This window comes from Corvus moneduloides, chromosome 18, assembly GCF_009650955.1.
Source record: "Corvus moneduloides isolate bCorMon1 chromosome 18, bCorMon1.pri, whole genome shotgun sequence".
Classification (NCBI taxonomy): domain Eukaryota; kingdom Metazoa; phylum Chordata; class Aves; order Passeriformes; family Corvidae; genus Corvus; species Corvus moneduloides.
The window spans coordinates 4937896-4958566 of NC_045493.1; the positions used below are offsets into that span (position 1 = coordinate 4937896).

Consider the following 20671-nt stretch of genomic DNA (forward strand, 5'->3'; position numbering starts at 1 on the left):
ACAGTCCTCTTCTCCCATGCTTTCACCCAGCCTTTCCATGAATTCAGTGTTTATTACTTCTACTGAAACAGTTCCTGTATTTTGCTCTTCCCCTTCCAAAACCTTTTGCTCTGCCTCTCCCTGCAAGGTCTATTCTTGCCAACTTTCTAGTCCTGACCCACTCCCAGCAATGTCCTTTCTCTAGCAAAACCATTCTGATCGAAGTCTGATGACCTAAGCAATTTCTTCCACCATGAACACCCTAGCACCCTGGATTTATTCTCTCCCTTTTTTTTTCCCTCCTAGTGTAATTAAATTCCATATGTGCAGACCCATCTTTACAGATTCTGAGTCAGTCCTTTCCCTCTGGTCTTTTTTTTTTTTTTTTCTGTGTGCAGATTTCTGCTGATCTTATGCCAGTATGATATAGTAAGATGTGCCCATCTGCTCTTCTTGCCTCATCTTTCCTTCCTCTATTGCTCTCTCTTCCTTCTTTTTTTCAAAGATACAGGAATTTCTCGCTTCCTGTGTTTATATACCATTCAGTTTACCCAAGAAATCTTACCTAGCTTCTGTGACTTTATTCTCTCATTCCTTGCCTTAACCTTTGCCTTTCCTCTAGTTCTTAAAACCCCAAAGCAGAACAATTGTGATATATTTCTGTCTCCAACATGCCTTCTTATGCATCACCACAGATACAACTCATCTGTTCTTTCCATGATTCCCATTTACTGGAGCATCTTCTCCTTGCCTCTTGCTTGGCCTTGAGCATCAAACATTGCATCTTCACTGGCTGCTTTTCTCTGTTGCATTAAACAAACCTCTTGTATTCAGGACACTGTTACCTGTACCCAAACTCTCATGCTCTCACTACAGAGATTGTCATTAGCTCATGCCTGTCACTGGAACAGCTAAAACAAGCATGGTTTTGCTTTATTATGTCACCTTTTATGCACAGGAACAGAAACTTCCTTTTACAAGGCTATATTGTTCTCCTGTTACAAATCCCTCTTAAAATTTCTTTTGCTGTAACTACCAAAATGTCCTTATCTTTCATAAGGCATTGTGTGCAATAAGGTTAAATGAGTGATAGGAAAGTTGCCATTATATTCATGAACAAACCTAATGTTTACTAATGCATTTTTTTATGTAATAAAATAATCTCCTTAGCCCTGTGAGATTCATGAAACAGCAACCCTGTGGTAGTGAGTCTTAGCTCTTGAATCACCCACATAAGGGTTATGGTCCCACTAACGACAAAAACCAAACAGCAACTCTAATGAACGCATAACCTACACTGCTGTCATCACCCGAGGTGCTTACAAAACAGAGTGGCTACTGCAGTTTGTTTGTTGCTTTCCTGCACACTTTTAAACGAGTCTGATGTTTGTATGTCCCTAAAGCAGATGCTGTGTGTGGTGTTTCTTCTCACCCTTGTCTAGCAGCCGGATTTCCTGCACACCCATTGTTAGACCCACTGTAATATTCTTGTTCTTGTCATGCTTTTTTATGCCAGTCTAAAGGTCACCTCTAAACCGGTTGCTGTGGCAGACTCTGGGCTTAGTCAAACTGCTGTGAAGCACAGGCAACTCCCCGTGCAGTCACTGACACTGCTCTGGATTTTTGGCCATGCAGCTCAGAACAGAACTGTTGTGTATCTGGCTCTATTCAAGAGTCAGTCAGTCTTATGTACTGGTTGTGTTGGTGCTTCTTCTCACTGTTTCACAGTAGTTTGTGGACGTTGCTAAAACAGGTTGTAATTTAAGTACCTACCAAGTATTTTAGGTATTAATGCTTCACAGGATTTATGTTTCCAACTTCCTGCAGTAAGTGGGGTGTGCACAGTTAAAAGAAAAATAACTAGTAGGTTCTTGTTGAATGCTTGGTTTATAAGAAACACTATGTTCTTAGGTTCCCTAAATCTTGGATGAAGCCTGTATGCTAAATTTTGGCTGGATGATATACTTAGCTAGCGGATACCCCTAACCAGCATAATTTGTGTTGTGGTTCTGCTAAGGTATGTTGGATATTTTCCAAACAACAGACAGAGATGTTTAAGCTAATGAATATAATATCTCGCTTCAGCAAATCTGTTCTATCCCACGTCAGGTATACTTGGTTACATACTGATAGGTCTATGCCTACACAGCAAGTCAGTTTCTTTGGGTTTGCCATTATTTCCTTGCTAAACATCCTTCTGTCATGTATCACAGAATGGTATCCCTAGGTGGCAATTTTATTAGTTGAGCTCAGATTTCATGCCACAAATCTGAGTATTTCTATAAAATCACAGTGAGAATCAGCAGATGAGAACCTACGTGACCTACCAATTATTCTTCTGGCAAGCGTGCTGGAAGCAGTTGTCTGCGGAGCTGGTAACAGTCAGTGATGGTGACGCTAAGGAGCTCATGGTATGGCTCTAGTTCTGGTCAATGCCCTTCTCATCCTCTGCCTTGGACTGAGTTCCGAATTAAATTTTTTAAATCATTGTTCTTTTACCTTCTTCAGCAACCTTTATTATAAGAATCCCATCCTTACAAAGCAGCTTCTGTTATATGATGTTGTTTACTGTGGGCAAGGTCCTGTGCCATGAATATGCATTTCTTGACTGACTTTGCTATTCCTCTCATTTTGTTATTTTTTGCATAGACATTAATAATTTCTTGGCTCTACCTTGGGGAGTTGGTATAGAGGTTAGGCCCTATTTCTCAAATAGAGATCAAGATGGATCAAGTGAAAAAAGATTACTTCTTCAATATTTGAAGATATAGAGCACAGCTATCACTGAGGCTGATTATACTTGAAAACTCAGTGCATTTCTTGGTCACAAACAGTATCTCGAGTTGGGCATCTAAGAAATGAAAATCACAAGCAGAGATCATCTTTGCAAAGATGTGCTTAAGGGAGTTAATTAATGTCACAAAGAACCCCCATGACAAAAATGGACAGAATTTGGCAGTGTCCAGTCAAACACTCAGCTAATTAAATAATGACACTTCTTTCTTCACTCATCTGACTAACAGAATATGCATTTTAACTGTTGCAATAAATAAATCACAAAAGACAACAGCTTTCTCTGCTGTTTTCTTGTTCAACAACTACATCTGGCCCATCCTTTGTTTTGGGTGGGATTGTAGTGCCTTAATGTGTAATTAAAAGTTTTGTCATAACTTGAATATACTTTCTTGTCTTTCAGGTTTCAATGATTGTATAAAGAGAATGTCAGTAATATCTGTGGCCACAGATTTAAAATAACTTTCTTCTGTAATAAATGGACTTCAATCACCCTACATTAAACAGTAAATTAATTCCTGGGAAGTTATTTCAACCTTGCATTTCTACTGCATGCATCTCTAGGATTCTTTTCTGGATGCTTCCCAGATTCAAAAATCTGGACTGATTTTCCCATTTCTTCTGAGCCTCAGTTCTTTTCTTTTTCTCTCTCTCCCTCAAAAAAAGCCTGCTTAGTAGAACACTTGGTTTCTTCCTCAGTAAGTACCTTGGGTATGTCCTGATATATCATAATCCCTTGTGTCTTCTTTTCATTAATAGTATGAGAAATGATTGAAAGTTAAAACGTGCAGAACTAAGGTTTTGTTAAAGTACTGGAATTCTCAGTGGGTATGTATAATCATTAGAAGCTGATTACAGTAGCTTGGCTTACACTTGTGAGTCTTAGATGTGTTCTGTGCCTCTTCTCGCTAGATTTGCTTGAGTTTGCTTTTACATGGGCGTAAAAGCTTTTTACTGTTTGTGAGTAGGCTGGTGGTCATGAAGCTATATTATCAGACTACTGGTACCAACTTGCATTTGAGGGATAATACAGCTTTGTGTCTACAATTCCAGCTGAAATTCCTGCTGCCAGCAGCATACTGTATGCTCGGTCTCTGTGCTGTGATAGCCATAGCCACTGGTTTTGTTCTCAGCTTAGGAGTCACTACCTTTTTACAAGATTGTGGGGGAAACTTCTGAAGGTTCTGTAACTCTGCGCTCCATGATGATGTGTCAGTAGCTAATGAATCCAGAGATAATACTTGGATCTTTCCTTATGGAAGTGTTTACAACTGAATTGTGGTGGTGTGTCATTCTCCTTCCCTATCCCTTCTCCCTCTGCTGTCATAACTTGGGAACATGCTGGGAAAACAGATAAGTGTTTATGATTATACACACACTGATCAGTTTGCACAAGCCAGAAGTGATGGATAGGGGCAAAGAATGAGCCTAGATATGAAACCAGCAATAATGACTGGTTTTTTGGCTACAAATGGGTGGTCAGAAGAACATGGTAGCACTAAACAGCTGCTCAGCTTAATGAGCTTCAACGCTTTAATACAGTAGCCAGTGCAGAATTTTGTTCAAGTGTCCTTCCCACTCCAGAAATTGGTAGCATTACTCTTTTGATAATGGAAATAGATCAGTGTTAGGTCAGGATTTGGGGCATGTTAATCTTACCTTGTGGGAAAAGCTACCCATTCTAGTCATGACAAAAGAGCCCATCTATATATCAGACTTAAAAACCAGTATCTTCTTAACATTTTGAGCCTTCAACTGTCAGAAGAAGGCAGATGTGTTAGTTTAGACACACATATACGGTATAATCTGGTGATTCCAATAATAAGATTTTTTTAAACAAACTTTAGACAAGTGTGCACAGTGAAAGGAAGCAATGAGGCTTTCCACTAGAGTAACTGAAAAGACACTTCTCTAATTAGAAACTTGCAGCCATAAAACACTTACATGTTTAATACGAAATCTGATTTAAAAAACCCAGCCAATTCTAGACTGCCTTATTTTCTGAGTGTATTTCAAGAAAAAGTAAACCCGATGAGAGAAAGTTCATCTGTATGTAGCCAGGGCAGTAAACTGTAGTAATGTAATAATTTGTGAAGTTTCCTGAATTTTAGAAAGTATTGACTGTGAACATGAGAGATGCCTTTCACGGTATATGGGAAAACTTACTCAAATAAACCAAACTTTCTTACTGTAGTGCCTATTTGAAAATAGCATTTACTACTCTGCTTCACAAAGCAATAATATAATTACCTCATTGTCTTACAACTTGAAATAGCGATATCCAAATATCATTACAATGTATGCAATAAGAATGACTAGAAGTCAAAAAAAAATTTGAGAATGTAAAACTAATGTGTATTTACATATTCCTGGTCTTTCCTACAATAAGGAGATCCTAGTTTACTTTTTTTTTTGGTGTTAAACATATTCATGAACAGCAAACAAAATAGCTGATATGTAAAACACTGTGGAATATGAATGATGCATCCGAATGTGTTGTGAAAATAGGCAATAGGGAATATTCTACAGAATGTTTGAGCTGAATGAAAAGAAAAAAATATTCTTGACAGAGTCTTACTACCAAATAATTTGTCATAAGTGTTTTGAGGCAAATAACATGAAGTTTAAAAAAGATCTGCTTGTCTTTATATAGTCATAGAATCTCCATATTTATCCTAAGCACTGATGCCTCTTGGAAGGAATATGTGGCCTCTTGCTGCTCCTTGCAGGCAAGCCTCTTTTGTTCAGGATGGAACTACAATAAAGAGAGGGAGTCTTATATGTGTTTCTTGCAAAATTCTTCATCTGTAATCACACAGATACATAGAAAATGTCATAAAGAATTCAGCAAGTGGTTTTATCAATGACATGAAAATGAGGCCTGTGATGATGAGGATTTAAAGGAGAACCAGTTTGAAATGTCCTGAATGTGTCAGAGTAAGTGTGATTAACGGAAGAAACTCTGATTTTTATATATGTAAAATAAGAATCTGGCCTGATATCTAATACAGGAATTTCATTCTCTCTGTGTGGCTAGAAAGTTATTCATTAAGAAAGAGCTTCCTCAACTCTGATTTTTCATTTTCTGTGACTATTGGAAAAAGTGAATTATTTGAAGAAAGTGTGACTCCTCCCTTGGGAGGGTTTTTCTTTCTACATCTTCAGAGTAAGTAAAGCTGTGCTAATTACCATTCTATTAATGTGTACACTATTCTTTTAATTTTTCTCTGATTAATCTGCTCCTCATGTGCTAATGTCCTGTCATACAAAGAGAAGTAAGATAAATATAGCTGATATTAAGACTCTCTTGTAGAATTTTGGACCAGGTAAGAGCAATACATGGTGCATTTTGCAAAGGATTTGGATGTCTTTACATTTAAGATACCCAAAATCCTTAAATTGCCAGCGTGTTCAAGCACTGTGGTCCCTACAGGCAAAGACAACAGAAAAGCACTTCAAGCTGCTATGGAGAGGTGACTCTCTGTACTGACTGGATAGTTGAGAACAACTCAGAATAAGATTGTCATGGTTAGTTAGAAAGTCAAGTACATGAGGCTGTAAGTAGTTGTAGTTATATTTCTTTTCTCACAAAAGCTTGAGGTTCAACATCTGGCTTGGAACATTCTATCTCTCTCCCGGTAGTGTGGAATCATTCTCTTTAATATGTATTTTAATTTATTGTCACATCTACATTTAAATTCAAGCAGGAGAACTTCTGAAGGCTTTTAGGGCAACTTTGAAAATGGTATTGGGAGACTTAGTTTTATTAAAATGTAGTAGAACGTTTTCTTTAGTATCCTCTGAAACTTTCTGTAAGGCTGCCTCTGAGGGGATCTCAGCGACATGTAATTTCGTTTGCAAATCTACTCACTGAGGACCCTCTAGGCACAAGTAACTAGGCAGCAGGAGAGGTGCCAAGGTGTGCTGGGGCAGCACTCGGTGAGGAAGCCCTGACATCTGTGATTCTGCTGCCCACTGTGCTCAAAGCTTAGTGGGAGCAACAAGCCCTTCCTAGAAGAGAGGCAAATGGTCACCAATCAGCTCTTAGTAATGTGTTTTCCCTCTGTGAGAGTAACTGCTTCCTGCTGTTGCCTTCTGCAGAGTTCCAGCTAGTAGGCTTAAACTCTGATTTGGGAAAGAATAATTGCTCTAACAGTCACTGAAAAGCTCTCTGCCCTTGCTTGGGATGGTGTTTCCTGTGCTTCTTGTGTGAAAAATTCACCTTGTAGTCACTGCTGCCTTTTATTGCATCTCAGAATTTCCTGTATTGAAATGGAAGGAGAGGAGGCTCATTAACACTTAGCTTGGCTGTGGAAAGAACCTTACTGTGGCTTGCTGTGGTAGTGCATCTCTTTATTGATGAAGCAAGATGCAGGTACTGTGTTTAACAATACTGTTCTCCAAGGGGAAAAAAAGAGCTGTTACAAAGATCAGTAACTCTTTCTTTCTCAAATTCATGAAGTGAAGTTGATCAGCATATTTTGCTTTTTAATTTAGTTATTTAAATGTTCAGTGGAAATAGATAAGATGAAAGAAAACTCAGGAGGACATCTGTCTGAGTACAAGATATTGATATAGAGAGGCTGAGAAAAGTAGTTGTGAGTCTTCCATTTTCTACTTCAGACAAACCAGTCGGAACAGAACTGTGCAGGAAAAGCACTGCCATAAGCTCTTGCTGAGGGAGAAACTGGGGCACAGCTCAGCACTGTTTGTTTTCACGTAGGTTTAGATAATAAAACACAGAAGGCTGAAAGGGAGATTTGATTTTCTATTGTTCAGAAACCACATTTTCTTACTCTGCGAGCTTCAGCTGTCCCTATGCTTTAACTATAATTTTAGATATTTGCTTTTCTTTACATAATTTTTCCATATGTATTTTCCATTTGGCATGTTAAAAGGTTTAGAAGCCTAGAAGAGGAGGAGAAAGTGAGTGACTTGCTGCAAGGAAGCAGAGTCTCTCATTCATTTCTTTTCCCGTTGTTTGGCAGGTGGAAAGCACAGATTTACAGAGCTGAAGTGGATCAGCTGAAGAAGTGGGGGAAGAGAAACAAAACAAGCACAGTACCAGTGAAAAGAGCTTCAGCTTTATCTTGCAGCATCACCACAGCAACCAGAGAATACAATCAGAAGAAAAGGCTAGAGCAGAGAAGGTGAAAGTGTGGCTTCTTACCTTTGGACAGAAGGCAGCAAAATAATTATGCAGAACAGAAAAGGGTATTTGATGGTTCTAGACAAACTGTGGCAAAGGGAAGTGTCCCGTCATTAACAGGAATGTGCCACAGTTTATGCACTGGAAAGGGGAGTGCCATGAGATCTACTGAAGAGACTATTTCTGTGGTTGCATATCTACATGTGTTTGCACCCCTGCTGGGACTCAATTAGGTGTCTGTAGGCATTGGGGATCATCAGGTATTGGATAGCGACCTTTTTTCCATTCAGGGTGTACCTGGCACAAGAACTGAAAGACACCACAGATCTTTCTGAGAGACGCCACAGAGTGAGACAATCTGCATCCTTTCCCTTCTGTAACTGCCTGCTGTACCATGGGATGTCGGCAAAGCTCTGAGGAGAAAGAGGCAGCGCGGCGGTCCCGTAGGATTGACCGCCACCTGCGCTCTGAAAGTCAGCGACAACGGAGAGAGATAAAACTCCTTCTCCTGGGCACCAGCAATTCTGGGAAGAGCACTATTGTAAAGCAGATGAAAATCATTCACAGTGGTGGCTTTAACTTGGAGGCCTGTAAGGAATACAAACCTCTGATTATCTATAATGCAATTGACTCTCTCACACGTATCATTCGGGCTCTGGCCACCCTTAAGATAGAATTTCACAATCCTGACAGAGCATATGATGCAGTGCAGCTTTTTGCCCTGACAGGCCCAGCTGAAAGCAAAGGTGAGATTACCCCGGAGCTCCTAGGGGTCATGAAGAGGCTCTGGGCAGACCCCGGTGTGCAGGAGTGTTTTTGCCGCTCCAACGAGTACCACCTGGAGGACAACGCTGCGTACTACCTGAACGACCTGGAACGGATTGCAGCTCTGGACTACATCCCCACAGTGGAAGATATTCTGCGGTCTCGGGATATGACCACAGGGATTGTAGAAAATAAGTTCACCTTCAAAGAGCTGACTTTCAAAATGGTGGATGTGGGTGGACAGAGATCTGAACGCAAAAAGTGGATCCACTGTTTCGAGGGGGTTACAGCAATAATTTTCTGTGTGGAGCTGAGTGGGTATGACTTGAAGCTGTATGAAGATAACCAAACAGTAAGTACAACTTCTGCTCCTTGTTCTCTTTCCTTCTTCTCCTTTCTCCTTCACCAGTATTGTGGTCTTTTATCTCCCCCTCCTTCCTTCCCTCCCAAGGCAGTAATCCCCAACCTTTTGGAAAACCCAGAAGCTATGGTTCCTTTATTTGGATTGTTTTCCCCGCTGGACATAATTAGTTATTTAATGTTAGTTTTGGGAAATTGAGGTGCTCCTCACATGACAGCCAATTTATTATTTTTTTAGTGCCTTTTAGCTAAATGTTTACATGGTTAACTGTTACTTCAAACACCACTTAAAAAGGCAGGCAGTGGTGACATCCTGGTGTACAGGGATGGTTCATTTGGGCACCATGTGTGCAGGTCCTGGGAAATGTTGAAGGTAAAATAATCATAAGTAACAATTTCCTCCCCCTGCCCTGCCTTTTTTTTCCCCAGAATTTTCAATAGGAATTTGGGATGAAATTAATTTTTAAAAGTAATTAAATATGGTTTTGAATTAGTATAACATTTTTATATTTAAAATTTTCTTTGACTGTTTTTGGTTAAATGGCTGATTTGCCTTGTCTGAAGAACAGCTATTCCCATTTAATAGTCTTTAATGTTGTTAGCTTCTGGATTTCACAGCATGCAAATACAGTTTTGTTGGTATATCTTATCACATAGATAATATTTCCCTATTCTTATCTTCTGTAGTGATTTTACAGTTTATAAACTGCTCTTCTATTTTCTTCTCTGTACTATTCTGATGAGCCATTCCACTGTCCTGTGTGTGGACTTACGCTTCATTATCTGGAGATTCTTGTCTTAGCATTAGTGCCTTCCTATTGTAACAGATTCCTGTATTTGATTCTTGGTTAGTAACCTCCTCTTGACATGAGAGAAATATTGCCACTAATTCTTTCTCCTTATTTTCAGACATATTAGGAAAAGTATTTTACATCTAGACCCTGACTAGGAGTTATTTAGTTTCTTGCAATTCTTTTGACTTTTCCTGCCTTGCTGTTCAGGTTTAAAAATCAAAAAGTGCTACCTGAAATGGAAAAAAAATCCAATATACTCTGAAAAATCCTTATGGACATTGGTCCATACACGTCCAACAATAGTACCTACATTGGTATGTTACTGGAACTGCAACACTGAGACTTCCACTCATGAGAAAAGCCCTACCAATTACAGAGTTGCAGAGTGTAAAATGCTTCCTGGTGTAGTATCTATGGTGAAGAGAACTGCTAAATAAAACTAGTCAACTGCCAAACATAACTTACTGCTTGAGAGAGCATGTAAGAATCTGGCTGATTTATAAACTGTGAAAGTTGAGCGAATGATCTGCATGAATACGGTAACTTCTGTGATCCTGTTGACAGAAGTGGAGAAATGCTATGCATGAACTCTGTCTTTACTGCAGATGCATTAAAGTAATGATTGACAGACATGGTAAAAAATGAGGGGAAAACCGGTTCTGCACACTGTGGCTTCTGATTATAGCTGAATCGTGAAGTCTGCTGAAAGTGAGATTGTTGTAGTGACACCAGTGTGCAGAAGGGAGAACAAAAATAATGCCTGAACTATCAGCTGCCTGGACAACTTTTCCTTTGAGTGTAATTTGAAGTGACTAAGTTAAATTTATCCTGCCTGAAAACAAATAACAGAAGGGGAAGGCTGAGTTTTTCAGGGGCTTTTGTCTTTCTCCTGATATGCTTTATTCTGGGTAACATCACGTACAGGAACAAAATCACCTGAGTTGACAGTTTGTGGAACTGGACAAACCAATTTTTTATTTGTCTGTTTAACGTATATGATATTTAGCTGTTTACTAAAGAGAAAGATAAATGAAGAATTCCAGTTCACTTTTTTCCTCCACCTTGTGTGTTTTCCTCTGTCACCTTGTAACAATACTTTTCCTGCTTATCTAGGGTTATCTGGAAATATGACCTGTGTCTGGTTTCACTCCTACAATGTTTTGGGAGGCTTTTTTCCCCTACCCAACAAAATAAATATAGATTTATCATTCCATGTACCATAGCTAGTTAGCATGACTCAGCCATGTAACAGCCACCTCTTCTTTTGACACAGTTGCAAAATTGGTTTTTAAAATACCTTTGGATTGGTATTGATTTATTGTATGCTTATTATTCCTGACCAGCACTCTGAGAAGGTTGCCTTAAGTTTTTATATCCCACGCTGATTTCTTCTCTATTATGTCAAATAAATTACTTGTTCTATTTTTCATGGCCCTTAGCAGCTGATTGACCCATTCTATCTTTTATTACATATTAAGATGCCATCTCTTGTCTTTGATAATGTTAAATTATCAAACAATCATTTTTTTGCCTTCTTACGTGTTGCATCATGCACTTTGAAGGCACTACCCTTTAATATCTAAGTGTCTCATCTTTATTTAAATTTCTCCTTAAATTAATGCGTGCTAGAGAATGTTAAACAATCTCAAAAGTTAGTGCTGCTGCCTGTCACCATGAAAAGCACTCTTGCAGTTTCTCTGTGAGTGTCCCCATCTGTCCAGCTCTGTCTTGCTATACATTCTCATGGATGGTTTTCTTCCACAGCCTGTAGCTGCAACAGGGTTTGAGACTATTGGAAACATTTCAGAGATGCAATACTAAAATACATAATGAACTGAGTTACACATGAGTGTGTGCCTGAGAATTCCTGAGGTCAGTAGTCACAAGAGAGAGTCACATGGTGCAGGAGATACCAAGTAAAGGTTGTGCAGATCTAAAAATGACACTAGTTCAGTAATTTTATAAATATGGATGTTAGAGGAAAACTGCTTGCAGGTAACAAGTAATTTTTGTTCCCTTTCTTACAGACACTGCAAATGAATATAAAAATTAAATTTTAGGTTTTTTGAAACTATTTTTTTAGTATCTTGTTAAAAAGAAGATGCAGATGAGAAAGCCAAAATGCTTCTGCAAACAGTTCAGGCTGGAGTAGGCTTCATGCAACACTAATTGCTGGGGTCATAATGGAACCTCTCAATTATCTATTAATAACTGGGAAGCCTTCTGTCATATGTTAATTGTATGAATTCTGAACAGAAATCCTGTTTCTGCCAGGAATTCTTTTATCAAGTAAACAACATTGGTAACATTTTTTTCTTTTTTTTTTCCCTGAGGCCAAATACTTAAGGGGCTTATTTGCCTTTCCAGATAGTTCAGCTTTTTGAGTAATACAGGGTATTAAAAATCCTTTCTGGCATGCAGCTCTTTTCCTGCAATGCTAATACTAACAGTCAGGACAGAGGGGAAATTGTGATCCATGTACCCATAGCCCTTCCAGCACCTGTTATTATCAGTGGTAAAACATCATGTCAGAAAACGTTTTTCTGACAAAATAAGTCACTTGGGAATCCTAGAAAAAGATTGACCTAAACTGTTCAATTTTTTTATGAAGCTTTTCCATTTCAAGATTTTTCAGAGTGAAGTTTGTGTGGGAGAAAAGCCTAGATGACTTCAGCATTCATGTGTGTAATCTTTCAGCACTGCAAATGAAATTCTAGCCTTTTTTCACTTAAGAAAGTAATATATATAGTCCCTTACCAAAATTTAACTTTATGTAGTAATGCACCACAATTCCAGCCTCAGGACTTGTATGCAAGCATGTACCTTCTAAAATATGTAAACAGCAGTAAAATAACCAATATACATAACAGGAAATGATTGATCAACTGCCAATTTTCAGGTTTTTTACTAGATATTCTTTCAAGTCTAAGGATTTCTTTTTGGTTACATTGTTCATTATAACTGTATGCTCCTTATGAGAATTCACATAGAACACACAGGACAGCATTTTTTCATATTTTGGATTTGTTGCCATACCCTGAACTTTACATTCTATGTAAAGATACTAACTTCAGATATAACTTCAGATACTAACAATAACTTTATAGGCAAATAATTCTGTCTGTGTGTTCACTAAATTATTTTCTCTAGTTGGAAAAAAAAAAAAGTCATAAATATGATAATGTGTCACCCTATGGAATATAAAAAATAGACACATTCTAATGCCATTGTGTGATTGGAGGAAGATACCAATATCAGATTGTAAAAGCCTGCAAAGCTTTCCTGTGAGGCTTATCTATTTCATGTCAATAGACTAATCCCTAAGACAATCCCACATTTAAACCTACAGATAAATAAGTATTTCTGTCACTGTAGAGCAGTAGGCTTAATTAGCAGAAATTCACAGGGGCAACAACAGAAAGACTTTTATGCATTCTGGAAAACCATGACATGGAACTAATGGTCCTACTGGGCAGTATTTGTCTGCTTTGGTATCCAGTGTTGGTTGTCAGACTTACACCTGAATTAGATGACTGAATTTCCCAGTGTATTTAGGTAACAGCAGGCAATGGCTCAAATCCCCCTATGACAAATGCCTGAGAAATTATGTAACTCTTTTTTTGGTCTCTGTGACTGGCTGTATTCAAAACTCCTAGACTAGGTAAGGTGTTTTGCTGTGATTTTTAAATTAAATTTCAGGCATTACAGCACTAAGGTAAGTAAAACATTGAGGCATCAGGAGTGGCAGAATGCTCCTAAATATCCTATGAACTTCAGGCTCAGAATAGTTCTTAGGTGGAAAGATATGGGTACTGACAGATTAATAAACAGAACCTAAGTTAAAATCTTGGTTACCCAGTAACACTACTGTTCTTCAAACTATAAAAGAAGGAAAAGCCCCAACCAAAACCCAGCTGAATTACAGTAATGCCTATCAATGTAGAGGTAGTAAAGCTTGCTCTGTAACTGCAGGGTTAAAGCAGCCACCAGCGTAGTACACATGAACACAAGGCACCTGTCAAGCACTGGGAGAATTGTAATGAGTCAGAAAGCCACTGACACTGACAGGCAGAAGAGCTGATCATATACACTGGATAATATCAATTCGATAAAGAATCAGTTTGTGAAGGAAAGGAACTGAATGTCTCTGCCTCTCTCAACAGGGTTGGAAAGCCATGAACATCTTCCCAAATATATTGTCATAGAAAAGATACAAGTGAAATCAGAAAACTGGTTATGGGAAGGCAATGACAGGAGTTAGAAGAGGAATACACCACAGCAATACAAGGTTCTTTGACAGCTATTGTCATCTTTATGTGCAGCTGTCTAGATGACTATATTGCAAATCATTTACTTAAAAGCAAATCCTAAATTTTTCCTTGAAGAATCCCTTGAACAGTAAGGAATGCCCCATAATTTTAGGGCTGTGAGACACATGTGACAGGCCTAGCCTAGCCTTATGGAAAATATGCTTCCTGGACATTTAGAGGTTTAATCTTCATAAGTTAATTGGATTCTCTGAAATTTAATGCATATGAAGTAGAGTGGCATAGTTCAGGCAATCAGTGTTACTTCTTTGAGATGAAAATATGTAGCTTTTTATGCGAACTTTACAATAAACTGAGCAACTTTTAAAAGACACATGAGAAACATTGATGATATAGATGAAGCTTGGAAATTCACTTGACTGTATTGTAAGGGGTCTAGATCCCACTTGAAGTCCAATGCCATGAAAAGAATAATGTGAGTTTCAAAACTTAGAATCAATCCAGCGTAGAGAAGTGCTGATATCATCTCTCATAATTCTGTATGTTGTCTACTTAACAATCACAGTGAATAGGAATGTGCCAACATGAAAAAAAGGAAAATTCCATACTGGTCTAGAAAAACAGCTACTTTGGGTTATTTTGTAAGTTTATAAGCTGTAACAACTCTCTGTGGTATGCCAACCCTGGAGAGTGTAGTGGAGCCCAATTAGCCTTAAAAACAAGCAGAAATGCTGGAACGAAGGAGGATCCTTGCTGTTCAGACAGCTTCAGAGTGAGTTTTGGTGGTAGTGAATTTTTCAGAACTTTCTTCCATTATTACAAGTCAGTAATTTAGATTGCAGGTCAAATCAACTACATTGTCAGGTCAGCATTGTCCATGGACTGGTCCCTGAGCATTCTTGTTCTTGGAGGGCTACAAGATTCATCAGGTTCTCTTTTTAAAAATTTACTATTAAGTCTGTCTACTGCCTTTATACTAACATCCTTGCAGGGTAATCATCCTAATAATCTTTTACACTAAATGCAACACTGTCAAAACCACTCGGTGGTTATACTATCAGGATGTTCTGGCTGAGTTGAATGGCACTGGTAAAAGGAGCCATTCTAGGCCCTCAAGGAAACTTTACAGCTTAAGAAAACATAGGGGTTTTTAAATAGGTTTCTGGAGAGGTGGTCAGTTTTATTTAAGCTATAAAGTTTTGCAAATACAAATATTTGACCGCCATACCATATCTAGAAATATTTTCATGGGGCAGTTTCAAGTGGTACTTTATCTAGACTAGAGCCTTTCAGATACACTTTCTTTGTTCCTTTTTTTTTTTTTTTTTGCATTGAAAATATTCTGTGGATGCAAAACTCTTATCCCAATTGGAAACTCATTTTGCTTGTTTTCTTTGTAAGGATAATTAGTGACTACTCTCTGTCAATTCTGCAAAATCCCTGAATTTAATTACTTAAATGAATTTTTAAAAATCTCAGTGACTTGGCATGCAGCTGAAATGAATTCTAATTCTGCTATATTGTTGTCTTAATCCTGGCCTGTGTTTATGGCATGTTTTAATGTAGTGTTATCTGTGAATATAGTTACTCTTTCTGTCATTAACTGAGATGTTAAAGAAGCTTGGATATTAAATATATCCTGTACACTTACAGAGATTTAGTCCTATGTGCTTGTTGCTGCAGTTTTACTGCTTTCAGCCTTTTTTTTTCTTTTTTTGATTGTGCGCTGCCAAGACTGAATACCTGTGTCTGTATCTTGGGAAAGATTTTTGAGCATCAAAATGCATTTTTGAAAGCTATTAATACGCTCAGTTAAACTTTTAACTTGTCAACCAATGACAGTGTCCCCTGATTATACTTCAAAATTAGCAGACAATGAATAACTCCTCTACTCCAATTAATTCAGCTCTCTAACTCCTGTCACTTATTTTTTAGACATTTAAGCTTGATACTGTCCTTTCTTTCCATTATTAAGCTGATTGAAACAACTTGCTTTTAAAATACACAGTCCACATATTCTCTGTATACTTTTTCTCATTATTTACTGATTTGCCATATTTTACTTTGCATACAGGAACCAACTCCCAGCCATTTACCATCAGAAGAAATAAACTATTGATAATAGTTTAAGACAATTTAGCATAAAATGAGAAGCAAGAATCCATCAGTCTATCAGTTATGGGGAGAAAGCTTGTGATTAAACTGATTTTCCAGAACACCAGGACGGTATGTCAGACGTGCTGCACCTCCTCCAGGACAGCCGGGCCCTCCAGTTCAACACCCTGATGTTCTCTCCCTCTGCTGTTTCTCTGGCAGCATGGCACTGGGGTGTCCCAGCAGCTGACAATGGGCTTCAGCTGTGTCCTGCCAAAGCTCCCAGTGCTTCCAGCAGCCTGAGCTTTCCCACTGCAACTCTGACATAGCAATGAGCTTATTTCCATTAATATTCCTCCAAATCAGTTGGAATTCCACTGGTGTAAATGTTTATGCAGTAGCGCCCTGATAATACTGACAAGGGATGTCATTTGACTTGTCAGAGTACACTAATTTTTATAAAGCCTGTATTAGGTGTAGTCTGATAGCATGGATTCTCCTGGCAGTGCTACAGAGAGGGATGGTTCTAGTAAGAGCTTGCATAGTGCCTTTGCTGTTCTTCAGAAATCAAATGAAAGCAGGATTTAGAAATAAACAAATACCCCCCCAATAACCCACACATGGAAAAAGGAAAATAGTCCAATTGAATTGGAAATGTGAGAGGTTAACAAAGGCGGTTAAAGATATGTTAAAAAAAAATAAAATGAAAGGTCGACAAGAGTAAATGCTTTGTGGCTGTGCCTAAAATGTCCTGGAGGCAGTGCTCTGCAGAGCATCTGGCTGTCATTGCTATCTAGCAATCCAGACTGAGACTCACAGCATTTTAAAAGGTTTCAAAAGGTTAATTAGTTTTGTAGAGCTAAAAAGATTGTGAAAATACCTGCTTAGTGTATAAATACCTGAAGGAACAAAAAATGCTCAATATTTAAAGAAATATGTAATCTAACAGAGAAAGGCAAAGTAAGAACAAAAGGCTGGAAGTTAGGTTGGATAAATACCAGCTTGAAATAGTGGGGATTTTAATTCTATTTTTTTTTTAGGAAAGGGGCTGAACCACCTTTTCTGGAAGCTAAGGCTGATGTGGGTGCAGCAAAGACATAAAGGTCATTAATCTGTTAGAAACCATGGAAAAGCCTGACAATGGTCATGTGTAGGAATAAGTGCTCGTTCCCCTCCCAAAAGTTGGTGAGATCAGTAGCTCAACTGAAGCGCATCTATACCAACACCCACAGCATGGGCAACAAACCAGGGAGCTGAAAGCTACTGCACAGCGGGGAAGCTGTGACATAGTTGCCATCACAGAAACGTAGTGGGGATGACTGGCACAAATGAAGTGCTGCAATAGGTGGCCAGAAACTCTTCAGAAGGAATAGGGGAGGTGGTAGGTGATGTGCTGCTTGGAGGCTGCATTGGCACAGCAATCACAAAATGACAGTTTTCAATTCTCAGAAAGTAAGAAGGGAGGTCAGCAGAACTGACACCTTGGACTTCTCCTGCTTAGGAGACTGGTTGACAGAGTCCCTTGAGGGGACAGTCCTGAAGGGCAAAGCAGTCCGGGAAAGCTGGACGTTCTTCAAGAAGGAAATTTTAAAGGCACAGGAGCAGGGCAGGCTGTCCCCATGTGCCACAAGATGAGCCAGTGGGGAAGAACCTGCCCGGCAAAATGTCTGCTCCTGGCTTGGGTGGGTGTAGTGGTTTAATAGAGTCCTGTAAAATAGACAACTAGATGATGAAAATCCTCATATCATCATACATGTAGCTTAATAGTTGAAATCTTTGTTTTACTGGAGAAGAAGTACTGGGAAATTGTACAGAATTCCAGCAGATTATATTGTAGATGCTGATCTCATTTTATTGACAGTAGTTCTTAAACAACAAAGTGAATGAAAATATTATTGCCACTGATTTTAATATGAGCAAAACCAGGCTCCATATTTTAATTCTTTGTACTTTGCTTTCCTGATTAATACTTCTGTATTTCTGTGCTCTTCGCATTCATTAGTTGCTGTGAGGAAATTGCTAATTTTTATTAGTATGAATTCTCTTTATTAATACTGCACATTCTCAATTGTTTCCTTTATTGGTAAATAGATCCTGGATGGTATCTTGCTTTCTGACTCATAAAGCTGAATTTCCTATTTAGAAGTCAGTTTTATATGCAATTTGTTGTATTGCTCAATGTATAGGTACAATATAAATAGGGACGCTTTCTCTGTTATGAATATGATTATCCTCTGAACAATAGGGAAATTACGTTATTATCCGAAAGTGCAAGCTGGAAACCAACGGGTTTTTTCCACGGTAATAAATCCTGGACATAAAATATCTCCACTGTTCTTAAAATTAAGTGGTAAAGTGGTATCTGTCATACAGCTCTGATTAGGGCATGTGGCATTTCTGGTGGGAGAAAGAATGTAAGTTTTAAAAAAATTAGAAGTGTAATATGACTGAAAAATGCACCTTCCAGAAAGAATGACTGAGCCATTGCTGTCTAAATCCTCTAATGTATCCTCAAAGGATCTTTCCTTCAATATTTGTTTTGTGTCCTGCTGTTCTTTCTCGTTGTTCATCAGATGACAAATGCTTCCTCTAAATCCTTGCTATTCCTTTTTGATGTGCTCCTCTTGATTCAGTGTTTATGTCACACACTGCCATTCAGGAAGGAGCCCAATCCCCAGAGCTGAGCCCTGAATGTCGGCATGAGAATACAGAATGGTGTATGAAAGGGTGTGTATAATTTTTTAATTATTAAACTTCATAAATGCAGTCAAAATAGCGTATCTGCAGTGACTGTACAACAACAATTCCTAAACTTTTCTGTGTTAAAATGTTCCTTTTCTGTGGTAGAGCAGTGGAGATGAGGGCTTTATTTCTTGATCGTTCTATCAACTTGCATCAGTGGCTTAATCTTTGTTCTGTCTTGTTTTTCCCAGTTCCAGAGGTGTATGGCTTATTAAAAAAAAGATGTTCTTGAAAGAGATACTTCTTTAAACACTTTTTGTAGCATAACAATATCTTGGAGTATTAGTTGCACACAGAGCTTGGATAATAAGTTTAGCAGGCTGGTATGTTACCCTTGTTTGAATGTCTTTCAAAAAAAGGATTTACCAATAAACATGCCAGAAGTCATGCTGATTTTATAGGTAAAGACCAATAAACATTTTGATAGATCTTCAGTAGTATGCACTGGTCATCTGCCTTATGATTTGCAAGGTTTTTTGAGAGTAATTTCATGCAAACAACTCAATACCACATTCTTGACCTCCACTACTAAAAGTGACAGTATTTTGACACATTGAAGTGTTTGTTTTCATAAACTTATATTTTAAAAATACTTTTGTTCTTGGAAAATGGAAAACACACTAAGTCTTTATGCAGTAAATATTCTAATAGCAAGGTTTTAAATTATACATCTCTTTACTGTTTGTTTTTCTCATAGATTTTTAAAAGTTGCCTTTATTTTACAAATTGTATTCCATTCTCCTTGAGGGTCAAAGTACTACAGTGGAATCCACCCATACTATGGTCTTTTAAGGACTGGAGCTTATATTTTGAATCAGAAAAACAAATTTCCTAGAATATAAATGCTTATTTATACTACTAGAATAATTTTAGTAGTGCTCAAGATTCAAATCTCTATAATGAGCAAACAACCAAAATAATTAGTCTGAGTAAGATTCATGAATAAAAATATAGATAAGTCAGTGTATTTCCTGCTTCCAATTAGATTTTCTAAGATTAAAAGAATGTTGAGGTTTTAGAGTTATTTTAGAACATTAAATATACTCACAGCTCAAATGTATGAGAGCCTTTTCGAAAGGGTTAAATTTTAATTTTATATCAAATATTCTATTTGCAATAAGTGAAAGGAATTAGAAGCTTTATACAGGTAAGGCTTTAAAATTTAATTAGAATAGTTTGGAGTTGTGAAATATTTTTTTCAGTTACCAAAAGTAATTCTACAAGTTTAAAACATCTTCTGTGCCCTTGAGAAAGCTTTCAACTTCTGATAGCAAAAACTTAGCAGCATTTTATTTTGCATTGTTCTGGGAAATCTTACATTCCATTCCTGCTTTTTCTGCAGGTCAGGTTTGTCCTGCCTATCCCTTCTACTGCTGTCAGGAATTAATTCTGGGTCTGCTCTCTCCACAATGCATTCACTCACACACATGACCATTTACAGACAAGAACCCTAAATTTGACTGCCTGCTTCAGCAATACAGCATCTGTCATTTAAACCATCTCTTTATCCCTTTTTATGAATATTTTAATGCCAAGAATATAAGCACACTTCTCTGCTATTTCCATGGAAACCTGAAGAGGGACTTGAATGCAGTAGAAAACAGAAGTTAGAGGAGAAGGCATCTCGGGTTCTCTCTCTGTGCTTAGGACAGGTTCAGGAGTCACTGGACCAAAATTATTCTTTGTTATTACTGGGTACAAAATTAATTACAGTATTTCTGACCTAA

The 20671-nt window shown here is 38.0% G+C and overlaps 2 protein-coding genes across 3 annotated transcripts in view; one reads left to right on the top strand and one right to left on the bottom strand.

Annotated features, from left to right (window-relative positions):
- Positions 1-20671, bottom strand: part of RSPH14 (radial spoke head 14 homolog) — a 70043-nt gene that overhangs the window by 28652 nt on the left and 20720 nt on the right. The window lies entirely within an intron of this gene.
- GNAZ (G protein subunit alpha z) overlaps positions 1-20671 on the top strand; it is a 48105-nt gene that overhangs the window by 12823 nt on the left and 14611 nt on the right. For both annotated transcript variants that reach the window (XM_032127783.1, XM_032127782.1), the window contains one exon: positions 7761-9038. In XM_032127783.1, the coding sequence (XP_031983674.1) occupies positions 8316-9038 (723 nt within the window). In that variant the 5' untranslated portion in view covers positions 7761-8315. The remainder of the gene's footprint in view (positions 1-7760; positions 9039-20671) is intronic.